Here is a 27,222-nt window from a genome sequence, read left to right on the forward strand (position 1 = left end):
GGGAGCTATGTGCCAGGCACCCCTGGCTAGCCTTGGCGATGGACCCAGAGGGTGGAGCCTTCATTCCTAGCTCACCCAGCCCAGCCCTGGGCAGGACTTTTATTGTGAAGGGAGGTTCCCCTCCCTTGCTTTGCTGGGACACTCACTCCAGGCTGGGACTTTGCAAACTTTGCCAAAAAAAAAAAAAAAAAAAGTGCAGCTGATCGGCCCGACTTTGCAGCTGCTTAGAGACTCCCTTAGATCCTTCTAGATCGCAGCGATCCAGGCTTTCAGATCGCTCTGGGAGCTCTCCCACCTGCGGGGCGTTCTGTGCACCTAGCACCTTGGAACCTGACACAGGGTGTCTCTCCCCTCTCCCAGCCCCCCTCTGCTAGGCACATTGCCTGGTGGGGGGCTAGAGGAAATGAATCTGCTCGTTGGATGAACACCTCACAGCACTGGCAGCAAACCTGCAGAGACATGGTAGGGATTCCAGGAGGTAATCACTGGTGTGGGTGGGCCTTGTGTGTGTGGAGGGGGGGGCACCTTCACAGGTGGCTTCCAGGGCAGCCATTGGCTCTGGGTGTGTACAGCTGGTCTTGGGGTCCTGCCTTTCTCAGGATGCTCTACCCCTTGAGCCCCAGCACCACTTCTGGCTTTGCCGTGGTTCATTGGAGCTAAGGGTCTCATGGGCTTTTTCCTGCCTGGGCTGGCCTCGAACCACGATACTCAGATCTCAGCCTCCTGAGTAGCAAGGATGACAGGCGTGAGCCACTGGCCTGTGGCCCAAATAACTTCTTTAAAAGTTAACACCGATCATCTTAATTGGACAAAATGGACGTATTTCGTCTTAAAATCCTTGGAACTGGTTTTGTGTACATTGCTTGTATAGAAGTAGGAGAGAGGGGCTGGGAAGGTGGCTCAGTGGTAGAGTGCTTGCCTAGCATGCAGGAAGCCCCAGGTTCGAGTCCTCAGGACCACATCCACAGAAAAAGCCGGAAGTAGCACTGGGGCTCAAGTGGTAGAGCACTAGCTTTGAGCCAGAGAAGCTTAGGGACAGTGCCCAGACCCTGAGTTCAAACCCCAGGACTGGGGGAAAAACGTAGGAGAGACACCGAACCAGTAGTGTGGATGTTACCTGTCCTACTTTGCTAATGGTACCTAACTCCGGCCACTGGATTCCCTCCTTCCCAGCCTCCAGCCCCAGCTGTCCGTCACTGCTGGATGTACAGGGGTTGGCACATCTGTCCTGGTCCAGTGTTTCTCCCCACCACTGGCTTGGATTTCCACGAAAGTGGCCGCGGGACGGGGCTGTATCCCAGGCTGTTTACCTGTGGGCAGTTTTGTTTGGCTTTGGTGGGTGTTGGCTGGCAGTGAGCATACAACCTCTTCCAGAAGAACCATCCAGAGAATTCCAGTTCTCTCATCTTGGCTTGGGGTGGTTAGATTCGTGGTTCTGGGTTGAGGAGCCAAGTTGGGTAGTGAGTTTGGCTCGCTGTACTTAGCGAGCCAAGAACTAGTCAAAAAACCCATGTATGGGTATGGGCCAGGTGCTGTGGCATACTCCTGTCATCCTAGCGACTCAGGAGGCTGAGATCTGAGGATCATAGTTTGAAGCCAACCCAATAGGAAAGGTGAGACTCTTTTTTATCTCCAGTGAACCATCGAAAAGCCAGAAGGGGAGCTGTGGCTCAAGTGGTCTAGTGCCAGCCTTCTTGAGTGGAAAAGCTAAATGACCAGACCTATGTCCTGAGTTCAAGTCTCAGGGCTGGCACAAAAATAGATCAGTAAAAAGCCTAGCTCTGGGAAGGATCTTTCACCCACAGGTACTATGTGGGTAACCTCTGGAAGGGTGCCGTGCTATGGTGTGTGTGGTAGCAATTCTAGATTGTTCGTGGTAAATCTTTCTGCTGGCCTCATTGGGAAGGATCCTATGGCCAGAATGGACCCTGTACTCAAATTCACCCAGAATCACCCACCCCAGCAGCCTTCTTAGAACCCAGGGGCGTCATTGTATTCCTTTGTGTTTTTTTGTTTTGGTGCCAGTCCTGGGGCTCGAACTCAGGGCCTGGATACTGTCCCTCCCTGAGCCTTTTTTTTGCTCAAGGTTGGTGCTCTACTACTTAAACCACAGCTCCACTTCTGGCTTTTTGGTAGCTCATTCCACGTAAGAATCTCAAGGACTTTTCTGTCTGGGCTGGCTTTGAATCCGTGATCCTCAGATCTCAGCCTCCTGAGAACCTAGGATAACAGGTGTGAGCGAACTCCTGGAGCTGGGGGTGGTTCTAGCTTTATTATTCATCACTTCATTGAGCACTGAGTCCTTGAAATACTCCAGATGTCATCACTGGTCATCAAAACACGAGAGAGACTTAACAGCCACATCACTAAGTAGGAGGGGCTAGTTGCTAAGTAGGAGGGGCTAGTTGCTAAGTAGGAGGGGCTACAGTATCTAAGCATGGGCTATAGTTTCTAAGTAGGAGGGGCTATGTTTCTAAGGGGGAGGGGCTTCACGGACGAGAGCAAGACAATCCATCGAAGTTAAAGATAACCAAAGAATTTTATTTACACTAGAAAGAGAGCCTGTGACTACCTTGTCCTGCGCTGTATACCCAGAACTCAGAGCAGCCTCGACCACCAAACCTCCAAGCCTCCAGTGGGCAGCTTGGAGTTTTATTGGTTGGTCTGCAAACCTCCAACCCCAGACCTCCAAAGCTCCTAACCTCCACAGGCCCTGCTGGTTAGTACATGAGTCCTTCCACCCCAGGTGAGACGTCCTTCCTACTCAGTTCTCCAAAGGCTCCCATTTCCGTTTCTGGTCTGTGGGCATCTTCCGTTAAGAATGGATGTCTTTGAAGCCAAGCACGGTGGCTTACCCCTGTAATCCCAGCGACTAGGGTAGCAGGGATTGGGTGGCAGACGGCAGTTCCAGGGTCAGCGAGGAGATCCATTTGAGAGCCTCTCCCATTGAGTAGTTGGACAGCATGGTGCATGCCTGTCATCCTAGCGACAGAGCAAGTGAAAATAGGCGGATTGCTGTCCAGATGACACATAGGATGCTTTCAAGATCTATTCCCCCCCCCAAAAAAGGCAAGAGGGTATGAAGTATATGCCTGCCTATAACCAGAAATCTCTGACTTGAACCCCAGTATACCAATAAGTAAATAGGTATTTTCATAAAAACAAAACCAAAAGGCAATAGTGAAGTCTTAGCGATCTTGGTGGTACAAGATAATAGGGTGTGGGGCTTGTGGTAAAGTAGGGAAAGCGAGTCACAGAAGGACTCCTCCCTTTCCTCCAACCATGTTGGCAGTGCGGGTTCCAAGTTGTGTCTAGAACTTCCTCCTCTTTCAGGGGAAGCTGGCCATCTGAATTTTTATGGGAAATACCTTGGATTTTTAAACATTAGCTCAAATGGATTGAAAATGGTTCTGGCCAAACAAAACACATCTGCAGGCCAGCCTCTTTCTTTCTTTCTTTCTTTCTTTCTTTCTTTCTTTCTTTCTTTCTTTCTTTCTTTCTTTCTTTCTTTCTCTCTCTCTCTCTCTCTCTCTCTCTCTCTCTCTCTCTCTTTCTTTCTCTCTTTCTTTCTCTCTTCTCTTTCTTTCTCTCTTTCTTTCTCTCTTTCTTTCTCTCTTTCTTTCTCTCTTTCTTTCTCTCTTTCTTTCTCTCTTTCTTTCTTTCTTTCTTTCTTGCCAGTCCTGAGGCTTGAACTGAGGGCCTGGGCGCTGTCCCTGAACTTCTTTTTACTCAAGGCTGGGTGCTCTACCACTTGAGCCATAGCACCACTTCTGGCTTTTTCTGTGTCTGTGTTACTGAGGAATCGAACTGAGGGCCTCATGCGTGCAAGGTGAGCACTCTACCACTGAGCCACCTTCCCAGTCATGCAGGTCAGCTTTGACCTTGGATCTGGCTTCAAAACTTCCTCTGGGTGGAATCCTACAGAAGTCTTGATTACCTTCTGGGAATGATAAAAATCTGTTTCAAGTCTTATTATGTTTTGGTGCCAATCGTAGGACTTGAACTCAGGGTCTGGGCATGATCCTTTAGCTCTTACGCTCAAGGCTGGTGCCCTTATCTCTTGAGCCACACCTCTACTTCCGGCTTTTGGGTAGTTCATTGGAATCTCATGCACTTTCCTGTCGGGGCTGGCTTTGATCCCCACTCCTCAGATCTCAGCCTCCTGAGTAGCTTGTATTACAGGTGTGAGCTACCAGTCCTGGTTTGCAGGCTTTCCTGATTAGCTCAGCCTTCCTCCTCTTCTCTGTGGAACAGAGAGAGTAGAAATCTCTAGGAGGGGAGAAAAAAGCCACCCAGAGGTAAACAGCCTTTAATATCTATATAGTATATAGAGATATACAGTATGTTATATATATTTAGATATAGTTTGTATATTTTATTATATATTTATGGAATTTGGATATATTTTAAAATTAGATATATTTTACTATTAATATAGGACATAGAATTCTATTACATATTATTTTATTATAATATCTTATATATATATATATATATATATACACATTTTTTTTCAACTACAGCTTCCTCTCTCCCCTCTCTTCCCTTCCCCACCCCAAACCCACACCCCAGCCTGAAGAAAAATGCCTAGCTGTTAGCTCCAAGACAGCAAGAGAACATTTCTAACAAATGACAGGGGCTCTAAACTTCCCTGTGGTTTTGTGGTGTTCTCATATGGGGCTTCTTGAGAATTAAAGCAGTATGTTGCTCAAGCTGGGGGTGGGGAGAAGGGAGGGGGTCTCTTGGGGGGCTGGCAAAGCCTGCAGAGCCTGACTAGATGGGCGACACCCCCATCTCAGGGCCAGACAATGGCTAACACCCACCAGCCATTCTTATCATGGTCCCACGATTCCGTCTTGGAGAGAATCTCCAGGCATTTCTAGAACAATCACAGCTCTGTGCTGGGCTGCTGGTGACTCACGCCTGTCATCCTAGCTACTCAGGAGGCTGAGATTTGAGGATCTTGGTTCGAAGCCAGCCTGGGCAGACAAATCCCATAGCTGCTTAGCTAACAAAAAGGCAGACTTGGAGATGTGGCTCAAGCAGTAGAGCACCAGCTGTGAACTTGAAAAAAACTGAGTGAGTGCATGAGGTCCTGAGTCCCTGTTACAAACATGCACACACACACACACACACACACACACACACACACACACACACACACACACACACACACTTCTTTCTCAGGTCCTGGGACTTGAACTCAGGGCCTGGGCACTGTCCCTGAGCCCCTTTGTGCTCAAGACTAGCGCTCTACCACTTGAGCCACACAGCACCACTTCTGGCTTTTTCTGAGTAGTTTATTAGACATAAGAGTCTCAGGGAACTTTCCTGCCTGGGCTGGCCTCCAACTGCGATCCTCAGATCTCAGCCTTCTGAGTAGCGAAGATGACAGGTGTGAGCCACCAGGGCCTGGCTGCCCTGACTGCTATCCGATCTGCGGGGTGCCTGGCTCCCCACGCTTGCCCACCCAAGGCCTGCATCCTTCTAGTTTTCCCTGCCTGGAGTCTGGTTCTGGAGGCCAAGGACAGAGAGGCTGAGCAGGTCTCAGGAAGCAGAGTCATTCCCACGACATATGGTTTTAATCGAGTACTCTGACAATCAACTCGTATTCCTTTTCGCCCCAGCCCTAGGTTTGTTATGACAGTTAATTAACTAAACTTGTGTGCAAACACACATGCGCATACACACACACACACACACACAAATGGCACAGAGACTCTAAAATTCCAATCTCAGTGGCAGGGGCAGATCTGAGAGTCAATGAGTCAGTGATGGGTGGGAGAGAGGGCGGCTAAAAGAGGGCAAAGGTCAGGGAACAGAACCAGGGTAGGTCCCGTCTTTAGCGAGGATCCCAGGATCAGAGCCAAAGTCAACTTTTTCTCCCCTCCCCCCCCCCCCGCCTTTGGTACCAATCTTGGGGCTTGAATTCAGGGCCTGGGCGCTGTCCCTGAGTTTCTTTGTGCTCAAGGCTAGTGCTCTACCACTTGAGCCACAGCACCACTTCCAGCTTTTTTCTGAGTAGTGTTTGGAGCTGAGAGTCTCTGGCCTCAAAACCCAATCCTCAGATCTCAGCCTCCTGAGTAGCTAGGATGACAGGCGTGAGCCACCAGCATCCAACAGGCCCAATGTTCTGGCTTGGCTTTCTTTGCCCAAGGCTGGTGCTCTACTGCTTGAGCCACACCTTTCTAGCATCACGGACTTTTCCTACCTGGGCTGGCTTTGAACTGCGATCCTCAGATCTCGGCCTCCTGAGTAGCTAGGATGTCAGGTGTGAGCCCCCAGCATCTGGCTGACGGTGAGAATTTTCACTGATTAGCAACAGATCAACTTGGTTCCTGCCAGAGAACTTTCTAGTATATTCGACATCATTCTCTCTGTTTTGTTCCTTTTTCCAAACCTTTTAAAGTTATTCAGCTGAGTATTTCTCATCAGAGAACTTTCTTCTCTCCCTCCCTTCCTCCCTCCTTTCCTCCCTTCCTTATTTCTTTCCCACCCTCCCTCCCTCCCCCTCTCTACCTTCCTTCTTTCCTTCCTTCTTTCCCCCTCCTTCCCTTCCCCTCTCTCCTTCCCTCCTTCCCTCCTTCCCTTTCTTTCTTTCTCTTTCTTTCTTTTTTTCTTTTTTTGGTCGGTCGTGGAGCTTGAACTCTGGGCCTGGACGCTGTCCCTCAGCTCTTCAGCTCAAGGCGAGCGCTCTACCACTTGAGCTACAGCACTATTTCGGGTTTTCTGGTGGTTTATTGGAGATAGGAGTCTCACAGTCTCTCCTGCCTGGGCTGGCTTTGAACCGCGATCCTCAGATCTCAGCCTCCTGAGTAGCTAGGATTACAGGCGTGAGCCACTAGTGCCCGGCTCTTTCTTTCTTTCTTTCTTTCTTTCTTTCTTTCTTTCTTTCTTTCTTTCTTTCTCTTTCTTTCTCTCCCTCCCTCCCTCCTTCCTTCCTTCTTTCCCCTCCCTCCCTCCCCCTCTCTCTCCCTCCTTCCCTCCCTCCCTCCCTCTCCCTCCCTCTCTCTCTCTTTCCAGTTGTGGGGCCTGAACTCTGGGCCTGGTTGCTGTCCCTCAGCTCTTCAGCTCAAGGCGAGCACTCTACCTCTTGAGCCACAGCACCACTTCTGGTTTTTTTTTCTGCTTCTGTGGTGCTAAGGAATCGAACCCAGGGCCTCGAGCATGCAAGGCAAGCGCTCTACCACTGAGCCACCTTCCCAGCCCCTCCCTCCCTTCCTTTCCTTCCTTCCTTCTTTCCTTCCTTTCTTTCCTTTCTTTCTTCATTCCCTCCCTTCCTTCCTCTCTCCCCTCCTCTCCCTCCCCACCCGCCCTCCCTCCTTCCTTCCTTCCTCTCTTTCTCTCCCTCTCTCCCCCCCTCCTTCCTTCCTTCCTTCCTTCTTTTTTCTTTCTTTCTTTCTCTCTTTCTTTCTTTCCAGTTGGATCGAGGCTGTTTTTCTTTTCCCCAGCTTCTCTTGGGTGGCCTGCCTGGGTTGTCTGCTTATGGCCGAACCTGTTTTTAGTACAACTGCCAACTTTCCCAGGTTTTCTGAGGCCAAGTTACACCAAGAGCGCCAGATGAAAACAACCCGTCTTCTAGAAACATCTTTAAAAGATGATTTGTTTCTCCCAACAGTATCCAGTACTGGGGCAAATGAAGATTATGGAATTCAACTTCAGAACACATTTTTTTCCTTTTTAAAGACAAAAGAGCCCAAACAAATAGATCCATAACCATTTCCCCTTCCGGTGTTAATTGAAATGTTGGGATTCCTGCCAGCTCTTTGGTTCTGGGCAGACTTTAGCCTTCTAGGCCTTTCTGTTTTCCCAGCTGTAAAATAGGAATGGTAGATTTTTAAAAAATGTGGTTATCTATTTTTTGCCAGCTTTAGGGTTTGAACTCAGAACCTGAGCACTGTCCCTGAGCTATTTTGCTCAAGGCTAGTGCTCTATCACTTGAGCCACGGCTCCACTTCTGGTTTTCTGGTGGTTCGTTGGAGATCAGAGTCTCATGGACTTTCCTGTCCCAGCTGGCTTCAAACTGCGATCCACATATCTCAGACTCCTGAGTAGCTAGGATTACAGGCATGAGCATATTTGTGCTTTCCTTTGTCACTGATAAGAATATGTCATGAAGCCCAGTCATTTGTTTCTCTTGTAGCTGAGGTGTGACAGATGCGCACCCAACCACACCCAGCCACTGGTTGAGATGGGGTCTTGCAAACTTCTTTTTTATTTTTCTCCCTCAAGCTCACTTGGAACTGTGATTGTCGGATCTCAGCCTCCTAAGCGGTTGGGATTCTAGGCCTGCGCTACTTGGTGTGGCGTAACAATCTTGACTTCAACCCAGGACAGCTGACCTGGAACTCCTGGCTTCAAGTATAGATTTCTGTTGTTTTAAGCCATCATCCGGTGGTAATTTGCCAGCCATCCTAGCTACTGAAGAGGCTGAGATCTGAGGATCCCAGTTTGAAGCCAGGCTGGGCAGACAGAACAGAGAGACACTTATCTCCAATAAACCAGCAAAAAGCTAGAAGGGGAGCTGTGGCTCAAGTGGTTGAGCACCAGCCAGCAAGAGCACGAGGCCCTTCCTCTTCACCATCTGCATTGCTCTGGGCTTCGGCCAGTCTTTCCCAGGTCTTAGATGTTTTGTCCTTTCCCCCTATCCCGTGTTCCAGGCATCATGGCTCTGGAGAAAGCTTCTCAGCAAGAAGCAGTCGGTGGTGGCTTTCTGTCTCGCGATGACTCTGTATGTCATGGCTGTTACCCGCTTTCCCACTGATCCTCCAGCTTCTGGCACTGATAGTGATTCCAGAAAGCCCCATGAGGAATTGGACACTCCTGACCCCTGCATTGTTCAGGTTCTGAGCGCTAGCAGGAGGCAGCATATAAGAAGAAATCTAGGGTCCCGGAGAGGCCGGACTTTGCCTAGAGATTCCATCCTGCTTTGTTCCAAGAAGCCAGGGAGAGCGGACACGCGCCAACGGTCCCTGGGAGGGGACACCAAGCATCCAGGGAGAGCCAGGAGAGACCTAGCTTCAGCAGGACATCTGAGACTCAGGGTCCACCATCTTGGGCTCCTGAAGGAGGTCAGAGAGCCAGGCTATGGTGGCTCCAGCCGGGTGATGGCCACGGGTGACCTGGTCACCCGTGATCAGGAAGGAAGTGACCAGCCAGCCCCCCACGTTGGACAGATCTCTGGGCCTCTTGCATCGGAAGGTAAAGAGAGAGTCTACACTGTTCGGGGCCCCCAGCAATGGCCTGCTTCTTTTGGGGACCTCCAGACTTCTGAGTGGTGCGAGGCTGAGAGTTCTGGCCTATGGGCCAGCCCAGGGCCTGGGGGGGCCCTCCCCCCATGGTTCAGCCAGGAGGACTCCAACACGCTCCAGCTCTTGTCCCATGGGGAGCTGGTGGACAAAGCCAGAGTCCCCGCCCATGGGCAGGTGCTCCAGGTGGGCCTCTGGCTGCCAGGAGCCTATCAGGACACACCTCCCCGCGTGCTCAGCCAATGGTGTTCTTCAGGGCTCTGTGGGCTGATCAAAAGGCCGGGGGACCTGCTGGAGGTGCTGGCCTTCCACGTGGACCGCGTCCTGGGCCTGCGCCGGAGCCTGCCCGCCGTGGCCCGCCGTTTCCACAGCCCCCTCCTGCCCTACCGCTACACGGACGGCCAGGCCAGGCCGCTCATCTGGTGGGCGTCCGATGTCCTGCATTTGGGTGACCCGGATGAAGATCAGAACTCGCTGGCCTTGGGCTGGCTGCAGTACCAGGCGCTGCTGGCCCATGGCTGCCATGGGGCAGGCCGGCCCCCCTGCCTGGGCATTCGCCAGACCGAATGGGCCCGCCTCGCCCTCTTTGACTTCCTGTTACAAGTAAGGGGGGGACGGGTAGAGGGTAGAGAGGTGAAGCCTAGATTCTCCACCAATGATGCTGACTCTCCCCATTGCCACAAGCTACTCTGTCTGTCCATCCATCCATCCATCCATCCATCCATCCATCCATCCAGCTGTCTATCCATCCATCCATCCATCTATCTATCTATCTATCTATCTATCTATCTATCTATCTATCTATCTATCTATCCATCCATCTGTCCATCCATCTATTCATCCATCGAGCTATCTATCCATCTATCTCTCTCTCTCTCTCTCAGTACTGAAACTTGAACTCAGGAGCTCACATTTACTGTACCACCAGAACCACACTTCCAGCTCTTTTTGCTATTAAGTTTCTTTCTTGATAAAGTCTGATGCTTTTTTTTCCACCCTCCCCTGACCCCAGCTGTGGACTGTGACCTTTCTATCTATGCCTAGTATCTGGCTGGGATTACAGGCATGCGCTACCACACCTAACAATTTATGAGTCTCATTAACTTTGTGTGTGTGTGTGTGTGTGCGCGCGCGCGCGTGCACATGTGTCCTGGGGCTTGGACTCAGGGCCTGGGCGCTGTCCCTGAGCAGGGCTTCATGCATGCTAGGCAAGTACTCTACCACTGAGCCACAATCCCAGCCCCTTGTTAACTTTTTTATTTTTTTTTTTACCCAGATTGGCCTGGAACTGTAATTCTCCTGATCTCTGTCTCCTGAGTAGCTCTTCTCCTCATTGTCTTTTTCCTTTCCTTTTCTTCTTCCTCCTCCTCCTTCTAATTTTGAGACAGGGTTGGCTGGAAACTCAACCCTCCCGCCTCAGCCCTCCCAAGTGCTGGGGTTACAGGCATGCGCCACCGTGCCCAGCCCTGTCCTGATGTTTTACTGCACGAGAAGGTCTGGGCTGCTGGGGAGCCCAGCTGGCTGCTTCCATGCCTCTCACTTCCCAGCCACTCCTGGATTCGGAGGTGATGGGTCAGGGTCAGAATGCCCCCCATCTTCCATGGTCTGGGGTTGAGCGGCCCGTTCCCTAACTTGACTGAGGGCAGGACTTCCTGTGTCAAGAGGAAGCACTCTTCCCTCTTTCTAGCTCCTACAGGACCCTCTCATCTAGAAAATATATATGAACAGCGACTCCTGCAGGCATCCACAGACACTCACCACAGGCCCTTTGCATGATATGGGTGGCAAAAGCAAAAGCCAGGATCCCCCCCCCTCCATCATCCTAGATGAGCATGATGATGGTAGAAGATACCCCAGGACAGGTGGCCTGAGTGTCCACACCCCCACTTAAAGGCTGCCTGTGCCCCCAGGTTCATGACCGCCTGGATCGTTACTGCTGTGGCTTCGAACCTGAGCCAACAGAGCCCTGTGTAGAAGAGAGGCTCCGAGAAAAATGTCGGAACCCTGCTGAACTGCAGCTGGTCCACATCCTGGTAAGCCTGTCCAGTTCTTCAGTCCCAACCTGCGTCTTTCCGTCTCCAGAAAAACATGTTTTTATGTTCCTTTCTGCCGGTCCTGGGGATTGAACTCAGGGCCTGGGCAGTGTCCCTCAGCTCTTCAGCTCCAGGCAAGCGCTCTACCACTTGAGCCACAGCGCCACTTCTGGTTTTCTGGTGGTTCATTGGAGATCAGAGTCTCACAGACTTTCCTGCCAGGGCTGGCTTTGAACTGCAATCCTCAGATCTCAGCCTCCTGAGCAGTTAGGATGACAGGCGTGAGCCACCGGTGCCCAGCCTGTGGCCATGTTTTGAGATGATCTGTGACTCAGATTTCCCAGTCTGGGTGCTTGAACATACATCTAAGAAGTCACAATATAGAAGGAACCAGGGATCCCAGAGCCTCTGAATGAAAAAACAGGGTGGGGGTGAGCAGAGCGTGCTTTCCAGCTGTATTCTGGGAGACCAAAATTCATCATGGCTAGCAGAGGTTGCCAGAGAGGATTATGGGAAAATAGCTATGCATTTAAAAAGGCCCCAAAGAACTCCTCCTGGAAACTGAGGCTGGTCCATGTTTTTCTGGGAAAGTGTTGGATGTTCTTGGCAATGCTCAAGGGACTCTGTGTGTGTGTGTGTGTGTGTGTGTGTGTGTGTGTGTGTGTGTGAGAGAGAGAGAGAGAGAGAGAGAGAGAGAGAGAGAGAGAGAGAGAGAGAGAGAGAGAGATGGGGCTTGAGCTCAGGACCTGGGCATTCTCCCTGTGCTTTTTATTTTGCTCAAGGTTAGCACTTTATCACTTGAGCCACAGCGCCACTTCCAGTTTTGGAGTGGTGCATTAGAGATAAAAGTCTCACAGGCTTTCCTGCCCAGGATGGCTTTGAACTGTGATCCTCAGCTAGGATGACAGGTGTGAGCCACCAGCGCCCAGCCTGAGGACTTTTGCTGTCCAAGCGCAGGGGTGCAGCTGGCAGAAGAGGTGAGCATGTGTAGGGTGTGAGTGTGAATGTGTGTGATACTGACGGCCCTGATTAGTGGGTTCCTTTCACACCTGTGCTACTTCCCACCCAAGCTCCCTACCCCTTCAGCCAGGAGTCAGAGTCCCTCACCCCCACCCAGCCGTACAATCTTAGCAGGTGTTGCTCTGGCTTAGGTTTATGGGTTCAAGTTCGAATCCTAGACGTGGCTGCTTACTAAGCTATGTGAATTGATTACATTTCCAGTATATCTTTCTCTCTCTAAGTGTGATGGCTCAAGTCTGTCATCCTTGCTACTGAGGAGGCTGAGATCTGAGGATCAAGGTTCAAAGCCAGCCTGGGCAGGAAAGCCCGTGAGACTCATCTCCAGTGACTCCCCAGAAAGCCAGATGTGGCACTGTGGCTCTAGAAGTAGAGCACTAGCCTTGTGCGAAAAAGGCTCAGGGACAGCACCTGAGCCCTGAGTTCAAGCCTGGGGACATACGCACATGTGTGTGTATGCACACACACAAATAGTACTAATTTTCTGTATTGTATCTGGAAAGGTTGCTGGCAAGACTTGCTTGAGATAACATTGAGGCAAACACAGTACTGACAAGATCCCACAGGTGCCAGCCCGCTGTGGGTTGACCAGCTGTCTCTTGTGTCTCCTTTTCCCTCTTCCTCCCAGGTTCGCAGTAGTGATCCATCTCATCTAGTCTACATCGACAATGCCGGCAATCTCCAACAACCAGAGGACAAGCTGAACTTCCGGCTGCTGGAGGGCATAGATGGGTAAGTACCCAACAAATGCAATAGAGGGTCTTTTTGTTGGTCATGGGGCTTGAACTCAGGGCCTGGGCACTGTCCCTGGGCTCTTTTTTCATTCAAGGATAATGCTCTACCGCTTTGAGCCACAGCACCACTTGTTTTTTTTTTCTGATGGTTAATTGGAGATAATAGTCTCACGGCCTTTCCTGCCCTAGCTGGCTTTGAACCGCGATCCTCCAGGTCTCAGCCTCTTGAGTAGCTAGGATGACAGGCGTGAGCCACCGGTGCCTGCCTTCACTTGTGTTTTTTTGCTTTTTGTTGTTGTTTTCTTTTCCATGGGGACTTGGTTCCAGGTTTCCTGCGTCTGCAGTGAAGGTTCTAGAATCTGGGTGTCTAGAGAATCTGCTACTCAAGTCCTTGCGGATGGATCCAGTGTTCTGGGAGAGCCAAGGCGGGGCCCTGGGGCTGAAGCAGGTCCTGCAGACCCTGAGTCGGAGGGGCCACATCTTACTGTCCCACATCCGGAAGTACAACCTCACTCTCTTCCGGGATGAGGACCCATGAGCCCTGCTCAGGGATGGCCCACCACGCGGGTGGACACCGGACACATCACTCTGAGCCTCCACACACATTTCTACGAGGTCCTCCCACAGCTCATGAGGACCAACAGGAAAAGCCAGAAGCCTTGTGGGTTCCATCTTGGTTGGCTGTTAACTCCAGGGCACCAAGAACTCTCTTCAAGAATGTTCTGTGAACTTCAGGCTGGATGATTGTGTGTGTGTGAGTGTGTGTGTGAACGGTGGTTCAGAACTTCCCTGCCTTGGCTCTGAGAAATTCAATACTGAAGCATCTGTCTTTGTAGGCTGCAAGCATTCTGTTTGTAGCCAGGCTTGGTAGTGTATTTCCATAATCCCAGCTGCTTTGGGAGACAGAGATGGATGGAATGGTCACAAGTCGGGCAAAAATCACAGCCTTGGCAAAAATGAGGAAGACCAGATCTCCAAAAAACCAAGTCAGAACCAAGTGCCAGTGGCTCACGCCTGTAATCCTAGCTACTCAGGAGGCTGAGATCTGAGGATCGCGGTTCGAGGCCAGATGGCGCAGGAAACCATCTGTGAGAATCTTTTCTTCAATGAACCACCAGAAAACCAGAAGTGGCGCTGTGGCTCAAGGGGTAGAGCACTAGCCTTGAGCTGAAGAGCTGAGAGACAGCGCCCAGGCCCAGAGTTCAAGTCCTACCACCGACAAAACAAAAAACCCTAAAGTTACTGTTCCACTGACATAGTAGGCATTTGCATTTTCTGTGAGGTGTCTTTTCCTTCGAAGATGTTTGTCTTTTCCTTGTTAATTTGTTACTGATCTTTGAATCTAATTAGTACACTCAATCTCCCCCCCCCCCCCGCCCCATTAGAGATGTTGTCAGTGTTTTCTTCCCATCTGTCATCTGCGTCTTGATTTTGTTGATGGTGTCTCTTGCCAAATACAAAATTTTAATTTCCATGGAGTCAGAGCTGTTCATCTTTTCCTGCCTTCCTAGGGAAAACTTGTCACGGTTTCAGGATTTGGGGAGACTATTGGAAAGCAGCGTTTCTTTCACATTCATGCTCAAGCCCATCAGAAATGTGTTATTTGTAGCAGTGGACAGCAGAGATGAAAATGAAGTTTTAGTTGTCCCAAATGGAAAGTCAATTTGTTCCAACATTCAAGAGTCCTGAGAACTGAACCAGGAAACTTGAGGGAAGAGATGGGATACACTGGGCTGGGAGGGAGCCTAGGAGGTGGGCTGGGAAGGTGTTTTAGTGGTAGAGTGCTTGCCTAGCATGCATGAAGCCCTGGGTTTGATTCCTCAGTACCACATACACAGAAAAAAACAGAAGTGGCACTGTGGCTCAAGTGGTAGAGCACTAGCCTTGAGAAAAAAGCTCAGGGACAGCGATCAGGTCCTGAGTTCAAGCCCCAGGACCGACACACACACACACACACACACACACACACATCTAACAGTGGATGTGCATTCTTACCACAGCCCTCAGTGGGAGAAGGCTTTGTTCCCTCCCTCCCCCCAAGGTGGGCATGTGGCATTAACTCAGGTGGGCAAATGCAATCTACCCATCTGGTTGCCTATCAACCAACCCATCACGGAGACCACTTGGATCAACCTGTTCCTGGGCATTTAATGACTGTTCACAGACAACTCTCACTGGGGCTACAGGTGAACTTCATGATGACAAAGCGGATGAACCTCCCAGTCCATTTTCTAGAACCTTCCACGCTGCTCTGAAGGACCCAGGAAAAGGTACACAATTCCCTCCCCCCTCCACCTCCATTCAGCCAGGCCCTCCCCTGGCCCACTTCACTTTTCCAACTTCTGTTCCAGAGTGCGGGATGATAAAGACAGAAGCGATGTGGGGTGCTGGCCACCCCTGGTGGTGGGGGGAAGGCAAAGAGAACAACGAAGACAAGGAGGAAGGAGACAGGATGTGGAGGTCTGCTGGAGAAAAGAAGAAATGCTCCAACTTCCTGCTGCAGTGGGGGGGGGGGGAGATCCAAGGACCTCAGGAGACTGAAGGGCTGCAGAAGAGATCCCCTAAGCTGGAGAGACCCACTCTCTGCCCAGAGAGGGGAGGAAGGGAGGGAGGCCCGGCCTGGCCGCACGCCCAGGCTGCTACGTGCTGCACACCAGCACGTCTGCGAAGGGTCCCGAGAGGATCTTGTTGAAGATGCAGCGGATCCACACCAGGTAGGTGGTGGAGGGCTTGATGTTGTCCGTGAAGGTGTGGTTCTGCAGGGTCAGGAGGTGGGGCACGTAGGTGTTCTCGCCCTGCTCCTGCAGCCACACCTCGTACTTGACCTCCTTCACCTTCAGGTACCGCAGGTTCCAGGGCATCTGCCAGGACACGGTGAGGCGGGCCCCGGCGTCCCCCCGCGCCGAGCCCTGGCACCGGGCCTCCCGCACCTTGCTGGGGTACAGGCTGACGGCGCCCTGGGGCCGGCCGGGGGTCGGGCCGGGCCGGCCGGGCACGGTGCGCCGGATGGCCCGGATGAGCGACGGCACGTCCACCCGGGTGTCCTGGTAGATGCGGAAGAGCCACTCGGGGTTGCGGCAGCACAGGTGGCGGGGCACCTCGCGGCTCTGCACGATGCGCTCCTGCTCGGCGCGGTCGAGGTGGCCGATGCCGCCCTGGTCCCACGGCCGGTCCGGGTGCGTGACCGTGTCCTCGGGCCGGGTGTTGCGCCAGGCCACGTAGCGCAGGTCCATGCCGGGCAGGGTGGCCAGCGTCTTGTACGGGGTGTAGTGGTCCGGGTTGACGGCGTAGGGGAACAGCTCCACCACGGTGGCCCCGCGGGGCAGGAAGAGGGCGGTGATCAGCTGCGCCCCGTGCATGCTGACCAGCATGGAGGCCCGGCTGACCAGCCGCACCACGTCGGCGAAGGCCCGGGTGCCCCCTTTTCCCCCCTCCTCCTCCTGCCCCCCTTCCTCCTCGTCCTCCTCCTCCTCCAGGGACACGGTGAGCGTCTTCATCTGGAACTCGCGCGCCAGCTCCAGCAGCAGCTGCGCCTCGTTCAGGATCAGCCGGTTGCGGGTGCGGGTGAAGACCAGGATGTAGTCCTGATCCGGGGGTGGCGGGGGATCGGGACCCCCGAGCCCCGTGGGGACCCCGAGCCGCTCGGCCAGGAAGCGCGCGAACTGCCGCAGCTCGTGGCCCGACACCAGGATGTTGGGCTTGGGGCCCTGCGGCTGCGCGAAGCCGTACTGGTACCACGTGGTGGCCTTGCTGAGCCCCACGAAGGCCTGCGGGAAGCACAGCAGGCGGCCCAGCGCCGGGAGCTGCGCGCGCAGCAGCGGCGGCCGCGCGCTCAGCAGCTCGTACAGCCGGAAGTGCGGGCCGCGGCCCCGCCCCTCGGCGAACAGCAGCCGCGCGCCGCCCGCCAGCCCCGGGAACTGGCGCAGCGTGTAGAAGAGCGGCAGCAGGTCGTCGTGGAACACGTGCATCAGGTTGTCCGGGTTGAAGCGGTTGGCGATCAGCACGGGCTCCGGCACGAACACCGGCCGCGGCAGCAGGCGCAGCGCGGCCGCCGGCAGCTCGGCGAAGTTGAAGTACTGCGTGTTGTGGTCCTCCACCGCCGACAGGTCCAGCAGCGCCGGCTGGAAGCGCCGGGCCCCCAGGTTGGGCAGCATGGCCGACGCGTTGCCGTGGAAGAACACGAACTCGTCCGCCTCGCTCGAGTAGCACAGGCCCCGGAAGCGGCACACGCGCTCCGTGTGCGTGCGGCCCGTGCAGAGCATGCGCGTCCCGCCCTCCGCCAGCGCGCGCAGGGCGTCGGCGTAGTCGGCGGCGGCGCGCGCGGACTGCGCCTGCGCGGCGGCGGCGGTGGCGGCCTGCGCATGCTCCGACTCCGCCGCCTCCGCTTCCGGCTCCCGCTGCTGCCCGCCGCTCGCCTCCAGCGCCGCCTCCAGGCCGGCCGCGTGCTCGCGCAGCCGCACGTGGCGCCACAGCACCGCCGCCAGCACCGCCGCCAGCAGCGCGTTCACCACGGCCGACAGGTGCATCGTGACGCGGGGCGGGAGCGTGGGGGTGTGTGCGGGGGGGGGGGGCGCTAGCGGGACGCGGGCCCCGAGCACGGGCGGTGGGACCAGCGGCCTTCACCCATCCCGAGGGCCCGCGAGGCCTGCGGGGGAGGGGGAAGGGAGGGGGGAGAGGGAAAGAGTCCATTGAGAACCTTCACCAACTGGGCAAGTTCACAAAATTACATCACCAATAATGAGTTACAGGTTTTTGTCTTTTCTGCCTGATCCAGGGCTTGAACTCGTGGCCTGGGTTGGGCGCTGTCCCCTGAGCTGCTTTTGCTCCAGGCTGGCGCTCTCTACCCCTTGAGCCACAGCGCCGACTTCTGGCTTTGTGGTAACTGAGGACTCGAACCCGGGGCTTCGTGCATGCTAGGCAAGCACTCTCCCCCATTGAGCCACCTTCCCAGTCCCCCAATGATGAGCTTCACAGGCTGGGACGTGTTTTCCTCTTTCTCTCTTCCTTCTCTTTCCTTCTTTTCCTCTTCCTCCTCCCCTCTCCCCCTCCCCCCTTTTGGCTGCTAGTACTGGGGTTTGGACTCAGGACCTGGGCACCATCCCCTTCTTTGCTCAAGGCCTCACACTTGAACCCCACACCTCTTCAGTGGTTCATTGGAGATAAGAGTCTCACCGACTTTTCGGCCCAGGGCTGGGTTCGAACCATGATCCTCTGATTTCAAGTCTCTTGAGAAGCTAGGGTGACAGGCATGAGCTGCTGCGCCCCCACCCCCCCAGAAGCTCAGTTTTGACCAATGCATTGTAGTCCTACCATAGTAACTAGCAACCCCACCATTATCTTGACCCAGTGGCTCAAGCCTGTCATCCTAGCTACTCAGGACACTGGGAACTGAGGATTACAGTTCAAAGCCAGCCTGGGCAGAAATGTCCCTGAGACTTTATATCTGCAATAAACTACCAAAGAAGTCAGAAGTGGGCCTGGGAATATGGCTTAGTGTTAAGAATGCTCACCTAGCATGCATGAAGTCCTGGGTTCGATTCCTCAGTACCACATATACAGAAAAAGCCAGAAGTGGCGCTGTGGCTCAAGTGGTAGAGTGCCAACCTTGAGCAAAAGAAGCTCAGGGACAGTGGCCAGGCCCTGAGTTCAAGCCCCAGGACTGGCCGCCCTCCCCACCCCCCAAAGGACACAGGAGCCAAACGGAAGACAATTGAAGTGACAAAACTGAAAATAGTAACACATTATAACCCACAGATTAAAAAAAAAAAAGGATCCCTCAGTCGATAGCATTATGAATAAATGATTGAATAAAATGACTCAGGGAGAAGGAACAGATCTTTCTTGCAGAATTCCAACCAGTGCAAGGGCAATGGTACAAATAGAAAAAGAAAAAATCACTATTGGGCAGACCGCAACAGCAGTGATTGTTGCTGACGAGATCTGCCGACAGGTGCTAAAATTAGTAATTGAAACAGATCTGCACAGTCCCCAAAGTCTCTTCCCAAAGAGAGCCAGGTTACCTACCAAGGTTAAAGTAATAGTAATAATAATATAATAGAAACTGCAGTGGCGAAGCCAGGCAGAGCAGCCTGTACCAAGCCACCAGAGCCCAGAGCTCTGATGTCACCTGTCCCCTTGCTGACGTCACAACCCCCTTCCGGCTCAAACTCTACAATCAGTCGAGATTTCTCAGTGGGGAATTCTGGTTCCAGCACCAGTTCTAGCTCCCAGATCATCTTAAACCCAAATGGAGGGACATTTTCCAAGATCAGCTTGGAAGACAAAGTAAATTTGGGAACCTCTGATACAAATAATGGACCAGTTGTCTTATTTTACTTTTCTGGTGCTGGTCCTGGGACTTGAACTCAGGACCTGGACACTGACCCTGAGCTTTTTAATTAAGTTTTTGCCAGTCTTGGGGTTTGTATTCAGGGCCTGGGGCTCTGTCCCTGAGCTTCTTTTGCTCAAGGCTGGTGCTCTACCACTTAAGCCACAGCACTACTTCGAGCTTTTTCTGTGCATGTGGTACTGAGGAATCGAACCCAGGGCTTCATGCATGCTAGGCGAGCACTCTACCACTGAGCCACCTGCCCAGCCCAGGATTCTTGTTGATGGCCATGCACATCAGTCACCAGACAGAAGAACGTTTGGTGGTCTCACTGGGTTTTTGTTGCTGGTGGACCACGCAGGTAGGGTGCTCTGGATGGGTGGAGCCACAGGCCCTCTGGTAACCTAGCAACCTAAGGCTTCTTGCTGTAATGACTCCCTGCCCAGCCAGAGTGCTCGGGCAGCAGTTACAGGTGGCTAAGAAAGCTGTGGCCATTTGCTCAGCCAGCCATATGGTGGTTGTTATTCCAGCTGCTCTGGCGCTGTGCTGAGAGACAAAGCCACTGATAGGTAGTTATAAAACCACCACGCTAGCCAGGCGCCCGTGGCTCCCGCCTGTCATCCTAGCTACTCAGGAGGCTGAGATCTGTTCAAAGCCTGCCTGGGCAGGAATGTCTGTGAGACTCTGATCTCCAATGAACCACCAGAAAACCCAAAGTGGCCCTGTAGCTCAAGAGACTCTGATCTCCAATGAACCACCAGAAAACCCAAAGTGGCCCTGTAGCTCAAGAGGTAGAATGCTTACCCTGAGCTAAAGAGCTGAAGGACAGCGCCCAGGCCCAGAGTTCAAGCCCCACAACCGACAAAAAATAAAAGCCATCACTCTTCAGAGCAAAAAGAAACCCTAGAAACATTATTTGCTCTCTTTCTGTCCTGCTCCTCTTGTTTCTCTCTCTCTCTCTCTCTCTCTCTCTCTCTCTCTCTCTCTCTCTCTCTCTCTCTCTCTCTCTCTCTCTCTCTCTCTCCCCCCCCCCCAGCTCCACCTGACCTAAGTCTTGAACTCAGGGCCTGGGCAGTGTCCCCTGAGCTGCTTTTGTTCAAGGTTAGCACTCTACCACTTGAGTCACAGCAACACTTGCAGCTTTTTCTGTGTATGTGGTACTGAGGAATTGAACCCAAGGGCTTCATGCAAGCTAGGTAAATACACTACCACTAAGCCACCTTCCCAGTGCATCTGATGTTGTGTGTGTGTGTGTGTGTGTGCGCGCGTGCGCATGCGTGTGTACACACCAGTAATGGGGCTTGGACTCAGGGACTGAGCACTGTCCCTTTGCTTTCTCTACTCAAGGCTGGTGCTCTACCACTTGAGCCACAACTCCCCTTCCTGCTTTCTTGAGGTTGATTAGCAACAATATTCTCACAGATTTGTCTGCCAGGGCTGGCTTTGAACCACCGTCCTCAGATCTCAGCCTCCTGAGTAGCTAGGATTATATAAGCTTGAGCCACTGGTGCCTGGCTTTTTAATTTAATTTTTGGCTGGCTAACTGCAAATAAAAGTCTCACAGGTTTGTCTTCCGGGGCTGGCTTTGAACCAGGATCCTCAGATCTCAGCCTCCTGAGCAGCCCCTAGCTGCAGCCCTCTTGCTCCATGCAAGGGCCCAGTGTGTGTGTATGTTCGTCGCAGGCAGAGGGACCTTCCGCATGGGCTGACCGTCAGCTGCCCAGGGGGTTTCCATCAAGGGGGGGGGATTCAGTGTGTGTGTGTGGGGGGGTCTGAATGGGAATCCCGAGGGGAAGGGGAGGGGGAACCCGGGTCGGGATGGGGGGGGTCTCAATGGAGATCCGGAGTGGAGGGGGAGGAGGGGCCCTGGGCCTGGATCGGGGTGCAGTGGGGGGTGGGGGGGGTCTGAGGGCGATCCGGAGGGGAGGGGGTCCCGGGCCGGGATCGGGGTGCGGTGGGGGGTGGGGGTCTGAAGGGCGATCCGGAGGGGAGGGGTTCCCGGGTCGGGATCGGGGTGCGGTGGGGGGTGGGGGACTGAATGGGGATCCGGAGGGGAGGGGGTCCCGGGCCGGGATCGGGGTGCGGTGGGGGGTGGGGGACTGAATGGGGATCCGGAGGGGAGGGGGTCCCGGGCCGGGATCGGGGTGCGGTGGGGGGGGTGGGGGAATCTGAAGGCCCTCGCGCCCCGCCCACCCCGGCGCCCCGCGCACCTCGCCCCTGCGTCCCGCACCCCCTCCCGCCGCAGACACCATCCCCGGCACCCACGGGTTCCCCCCGCCGAGGGGGCGGAGAGGCCCGGGGCCCCCACGCCCAGCCTCCCGCACGCCGGGTCCGGAGGGCCCCCGGGGCCCGTGCCGCCCGCTGCGCGCCCCTCACCTGCAGCCCGCCCGGCTCACGTCCCGGGAGGTCCCGCTGCTGACCCCGCAGCCAACGCGCACGCCGTGACGCCAGCCGCCCGCACGGCCGCCACCTCCGCCGGGACGCAGGTGTCCACCGGGCCGCCCGCCCGGCTCGCCGGCCCGGGAGGAGGGGCGGAGGTGTTGGGGCGCATGCGCAGGCCACCCCCCCCCCCGTTGGAGGAATTCTGGGAATTGTAGTTTACTTAAGAGCATGAGGCTGCCTCGCTGGCGGAGGGGCGAACAGCGCATGCGCGCATATCCCGTCCCATGGTTGGAGGAATTCTGGGAATTATAGTTCTCCTGAGAGTGTGAGCCTGCCTCCCTGGCGGAGGGGCGGGCTGGGCGCGTGCGCGGACCCCTGTCAGAACCTGCTCTCTCGCTTGGACTGTTGGGTTTTTTTCCCCCACCTAATGGATTCTGGGAGTTGTAGTTTGCACCTGCCAGGGTGGGTTGTGTCTGTGGAAACCTTTAGCTAGGGGAGCAGCACGCTGGGGGAGACTGATGGATAAAGTTGAAATGTAAGTTCAGATAATGACTACCTGATATTCATACAAAGGGGAAAACACCAGGGCATGTGTAAAGATTTTACATATACATACACACACATATTGCTATAGAAAACAATACAAAAGTTCTCTGGCCTGTGCATGCATGCTTGGGTGGGTGAGTGGGTGGCTGGGTGGGGCTTGAACTCACGGCCTGGTATGAGCCTTTTTTTTTTTTTTTTTTTTTTTTTACTCAAGGCAAGCACTCTACCACCTGAGCCAGAGCTCCACTTCTGGATTTTTGCTGGTTCACTGCAGATCAGAGTCTCACAGGACTCCTCTGCTGCAGCTGGCTTTGAACCACGATCCTTCAAGTATCTCAGCCTCCCGAGTAGCTAGGACGACAGGCCGTGAGCCACCAGCGCCCAGCCCGGAGGATCCTTTCTTAATCACCCACTGCATCCTATGCCATGAAGGCCAGGACCAGAAAACAAGAGGATGTCTCTTTAAGACCTGCTGCTCCAGGGAGCTCGGCACCGACCCTATCCCACAGCTCGATTTCTGGCTCACCTGTAACCATGACAACTTCATTGATACCAGTGGCTACGAAATGTAATTCAACCTGGATCAGGTTTGTTGTTGTTTTTTTTTTCTTTCCTTTTTTTTTTGTCTTTTTCAGAGAAAGAATGGAAAAGCACTTCGCTTTGTCCGCTCAGGAGACTGAAGAATGGGGGTGTTGTGGTGATGTGTGGTTAAACTACCCTGCTTCTTTAATTACTTCTGTTGTTGATTTTCCTTGGGGAGGGGAACTATTCAAGGAAGACAGGACGGGCTGGCAGAAGGGAAGAAGAAAAAGGGTACCACTCAAGGAAATAACTGGAATTCACATAATCTTGACTTTAAATAGCTGGATGAATAGAAAATACTCAGGCATGAACACCAGCTCCTGGCAACACAGCCTAAGTGTGTGTGTGTGTGTGTGTGTGTGTGTGTGTGTGTGTGTGTGTGTGTGTGTGTGTCTCCCAGTCCTGGGACTTGAACTCAGGGCCTGGGCGCTGTTCCTGAGCTCCTTTTTGCTCAAGGCTAGCCCTCTATCACCTGAACCACAGGTGTATGTGGTACTGAGGACTGGAACCCAGGGCTTCATGCATGCTAGGCAAGCACTCTACCACTAAGCTACCTTCCTGGCCCCCCATTTCTGGCTATTTGTCAGTTAATTAGCAATAAGAATCTCTTGGGGCTGGGATTGTGGCTTAGTGGTAGAGTGCTTGCCTAGCACTCATGAGGTCCTGGGTTCAATTCCTTGATATCAAGTAAACAAATTAGCTGGGTGCCAGTGGCTCACGCCTGTCATCCTAGCTACTCAGGAGGCTGAGATCTGAGGATGGAGGTTCAAAGCCAGCCCAGGCAAGGCAAGTCCCTGAGACTCTTATCACCAATGAACCACCAGAAAACTGGAAGTGGCGCTGTGGCTCAGGTGGTAGAGCGCTCGCCTTGAGCTGAAGAGCTCCGAGACAGCACCCAGAACCCTAAGTTCAAGTCCCAGGATTGGCAAACAAAAATCTCTCTCAGACTTGTATGGTTTTGAACTACGATCCTCCAATCTCAGCCTCCTGAGTAGCTAGGATGACAGGTGTGAGCCACCTAGTGCCCCAGGATGTGAGGGAGAGCGTGGGGTGGGAGTGGGGCTCAGCACTCACAGTTTGCAGATGAGGCTTTGGTAGGGAAATCACTGATTGCTGAATCTTAGGCCCCAATAACAGACTTGAGCTCCCGAACACACCAGGCACGGGTGACCTCTGCCCCCTGGTGTTCAAGTGGGGGTATTACAGGAACGTGTCGACAGCCAGTGATTGTGTGTGTGTGTGTGTGTGTGTGTGTGTGTGTGTGTGTGTGTGTGTGTGTGTGTGTGTGTGTGTGTGTGTGTGTGTGTGTGTGTGTGTGTGTGTGTGTGTGTGTTCGTGACAGTGACAGTCCTAGGGCTTGAACTCAGGTCCTGGGCACTGTCCCCTGAGCTTCTTTTGCTCAAGGCTAGCACTCTACCACTTGAGCCACAGCACCACTTCTGGCTTTCTCTGTGGGACTGAGGAATGGAACCCAGGGCTTCATGCATGCTAGGTGAGCACTCTACCACTGAGCCACCTTCCCAGCCTGTTGAGTTTTTATTTTTCTTTCTTAAGACTGGTGCTTTACCAGTTGAGCCATACCTCCAATGTTCACATTTTGGTAGTTCACCAGAGGTCAGATTCTCACAGACATTCCAGTCCGAGCTGCGTTGTTACTGCTATCATTAGATCTCAGCTTCTTGAGTAGCCAGGACCACAGGCAGGTGTGAGCCCTGGTGCTTGGCTCCTAAACACATTTTATTTTTTTTGGTCCGGTCATGGGGCCTGAACTCTGGGCCTGGGCACTGTCCCTCAGCTCTTCAGCTCAAGGCTAGCGCTCTACCACTTGAGCCACAGCGCCACTTCCGGCTTTTTTCTTTTTTGCTTATGTGGTGCTGAGGAATCGAACCCAGGGCCACATGCATGCAAGGCAAGCGCTCTACCACTGAGCCACCTTCCCAGCCCCATTTTATTCTTTAAAAAAAACAAGCCCAGAGAATTAAAAGACAAATAGAGACGTGCCTCATTATCTCTTGAGACAGGCTATGTAGGGTTGATTATTTTGGGTTCAAAGTAAGCCGTGGTGGTTCAGGTGGGCAAACCTAGATCTGATCTAATCAGCGATTAGATCAGTTACACAGGGGAGTCTCTCCCTATCAGGAAATACCGGGCTTGTCTTACAGGTAAAATGAAATATTTATCATCTGTGGACGTGTTGGGGAAAGGGGATGACAGGAGATTGTGTTTCTGGCCTTTCCCCCCCCCCCCCCCACCTCCCCGGAAGTCACAAGTGTTAGGAGTATGTAAGAAGAGGATTGCTTTTTTGATCTTTTTATGTGTATGTACCAGTATGGGACTTGAACTCAGGTCCTGGGTACTGATCTTTAGCTTGTCAGTCTTGGGGCTTGAACTCTGGGCCTGGGTATTGTCCCTGAGCTCTTCAGCCCAAGGCAAGCACTCTACTACTTGAGCCACAGCGCCACTTCTGGTTTTCTGATGGTTCATTGGAGATAAGGGTGTCATGGACTTTCCTGCCCGGGTTGACTTTGAACCATGATCCTCCAAATCTCAGCCTCCTGAGTAGCTAGGATGACAGGCGTGAGCCACTAGTGCCTAGATGAACTTTAGCCCTTTTTTAAAAAAAAATAAAGGCGGGGCTGGGAAGGTGGCTCAGTGGTAGAGCGCTTGCCTTGCATGCATGAGGCCCTGGGTTCGATTCCCCAGCACCACATAAGCAAAAAGAAAAAGCCGGAAGTGGCGCTGTGGCTCAAGTGGTAGAGAGCTAGCCTTGAGCTGAAGAGCTGAGGGACAGTGCCCAGGCCCAGAGTTCAGGCCCCACAACCGGACCCAAAAAAATAAAAAATTAAATAAAAATTTAAAAACTCAAGGCTAGTGCCCTACCACTTGAGCCATAGCTCCACTTCCAGCTTTTTGCTGGTTCACTGGAGATAAGAGTCTCACAGGTGTGTCTGCTTGAGCTGGCTTTGATGTGTGATCCTCACTTCTGAGCCTCCCTTGTAAATAGGAATGAGCTACCAGTACCTGGTTGTAGCTGGCTCTGTGTGTGTGTGTGTGTGTGTGTGTGTGTGTGTGTGTGTGTGTGTGTGTGTGTGTGTGCGTGCGTGCGCGCGCGTGCGTGTGCGCTTGCTTTAAAATCACTTTTCTGAGCCAGGTGCCAGTGGCTCACACCTGTTATCCTAGGTACTCAGGAGGCTGAGATCTGCGGATCTCAGTTTGAAGCCAACCAGAGCAGGAAACTCCATGAGACTCTTATTTCCAATAAACTACTCAAAAAAAAAAAAAAAAAAAAAGCCAGAAGCGGCGCTGTGGCTCAAGTGGTAAAGCACTTGCTTTGAGAAAAAAGAAAAAAAAAGCAGTTCAGGGACAGCGCCCAGGCCCAGAGTTCAAGTCCCAGGACCAGACCGACACACAGACAGATACACACACACAGACACACAGACAGACACACAGACAGACAGACACACAGACAGACAGACACACACACACCAACCATTGCCTGGAAAATTAAACAGTGGGAAGGGAAAAAAATAATCAAAGAGATAAACATGAGTGTGGTGGACAGGTTGGGGTGCCAACTCTCTCTGCTTGCGGGCCTCCTTCTGGAACCTTCCAGGCCAACGCATCAGAAAGGCCCAAGAATTGACACAGAGCAGCCGAGCCAAAGAATTCTGGGAATTCTAGCCATAACTTCCCCCACTACCATCTCCCAAAGCAGGATGACAGGAAGGGTAGGGGGATGGGGGGGCGAGCAGATTGTCTAGACAGGATCTGGGATGTCTCCCCAGGGCAGCCCCTCATGGACTTGGTTGTTGTTTCGGTTTTTTAATTGTTAGTAGAAAGGTGAAGTTCAGAGGGGTTCCAGCCCCACAAGTCAGGGGACAGACATGACTTTGGGGCAATGTCGCCCCCTGGTGGACTTGGTTTTGATCACTTCTTTTCTCCCAGAAAATAATAATTATTAATAATAATAACTGGAGTCCTGTAAACCGATGGAAAAATAGGCAAACCATTTGATATTTATTCAGACACTAAAGAAATGGCAGACAGACAGTGTAAATGAAAGATTATACAAATAATATATTTAAATATATATATATGTATATATGTATATATATATATATATATATATATATATATATATATATGTTTACTCTTCTCCACTTCCAGCTTTTTCTGCATTTACTGGAGATAAGAGTCTCACAAGAGCCGGGGCGCTGGTGGCTCACGCCTGTAATCCCAGCTACTCAGGAGGCTGAGAGGCTGAGATCTGAGGATCATAGTTCAAAGCCAGCTCTGGCAGGAAAGTCCATGAGACTCTTTTTTTTTTTTTTTTTTTTGGTCTGGTCATGGGG

General features: G+C 52.9%; 2 protein-coding genes across 3 annotated transcripts; one reads left to right on the plus strand and one right to left on the minus strand.

Annotated features, from left to right (window-relative positions):
- Positions 1-107: 107 nt before the first annotated feature.
- On the plus strand, positions 108-14,504 carry Gask1a (golgi associated kinase 1A). Of its 2 annotated transcripts, XM_070017528.1 has the most exons (6): positions 110-462; positions 8,661-9,201; positions 9,505-9,851; positions 11,159-11,281; positions 12,927-13,030; positions 13,360-14,504. In XM_070017528.1, the coding sequence occupies exons 1-6, from the start codon at positions 421-423 to the stop codon at positions 13,568-13,570; spliced, it is 1,368 nt and encodes a 455-aa protein (XP_069873629.1). In that variant the 5' UTR covers positions 110-420; the 3' UTR covers positions 13,571-14,504. The 2 variants fall into 2 exon arrangements, with proteins under 2 accessions (XP_069873628.1, XP_069873629.1); XM_070017527.1 differs by having other exon boundaries at positions 108-462; positions 8,661-9,851.
- Positions 14,505-15,578: 1,074 nt separating this feature from the next.
- Positions 15,579-17,651, minus strand: Pomgnt2 (protein O-linked mannose N-acetylglucosaminyltransferase 2 (beta 1,4-)). The gene has a single exon (XM_070017529.1). It carries the CDS (start codon positions 17,556-17,558, stop codon positions 15,672-15,674), a length of 1,887 nt encoding a protein of 628 aa, XP_069873630.1. The 5' UTR covers positions 17,559-17,651; the 3' UTR covers positions 15,579-15,671.
- Positions 17,652-27,222: the final 9,571 nt, after the last annotated feature.

The sequence above is a fragment of the Dipodomys merriami genome, unplaced genomic scaffold (genome assembly GCF_024711535.1).
Source record: "Dipodomys merriami isolate MVZ:Mamm:240054 unplaced genomic scaffold, mDipMer1.0.p SCAF_125, whole genome shotgun sequence".
Taxonomy (NCBI): domain Eukaryota; kingdom Metazoa; phylum Chordata; class Mammalia; order Rodentia; family Heteromyidae; genus Dipodomys; species Dipodomys merriami.

Excerpts from the sequence above, each read along its gene's own strand:
- Gask1a (XM_070017527.1), top strand. The coding sequence starts at position 421 with ATGAACACCTCACAGCACTGGCAGCAAACCTGCAGAGACATG. Across the intron at positions 463-8,660 it reads AGCAAACCTGCAGAGACATG|GCATCATGGCTCTGGAGAAA; the intron begins GTAGGGATTCCA and ends CCCGTGTTCCAG. Across the intron at positions 11,282-12,926 it reads TGCAGCTGGTCCACATCCTG|GTTCGCAGTAGTGATCCATC; the intron begins GTAAGCCTGTCC and ends TCTTCCTCCCAG.
- Pomgnt2 (XM_070017529.1), bottom strand. The coding sequence starts at position 17,558 with ATGCACCTGTCGGCCGTGGTGAACGCGCTGCTGGCGGCGGTGCTGGCG.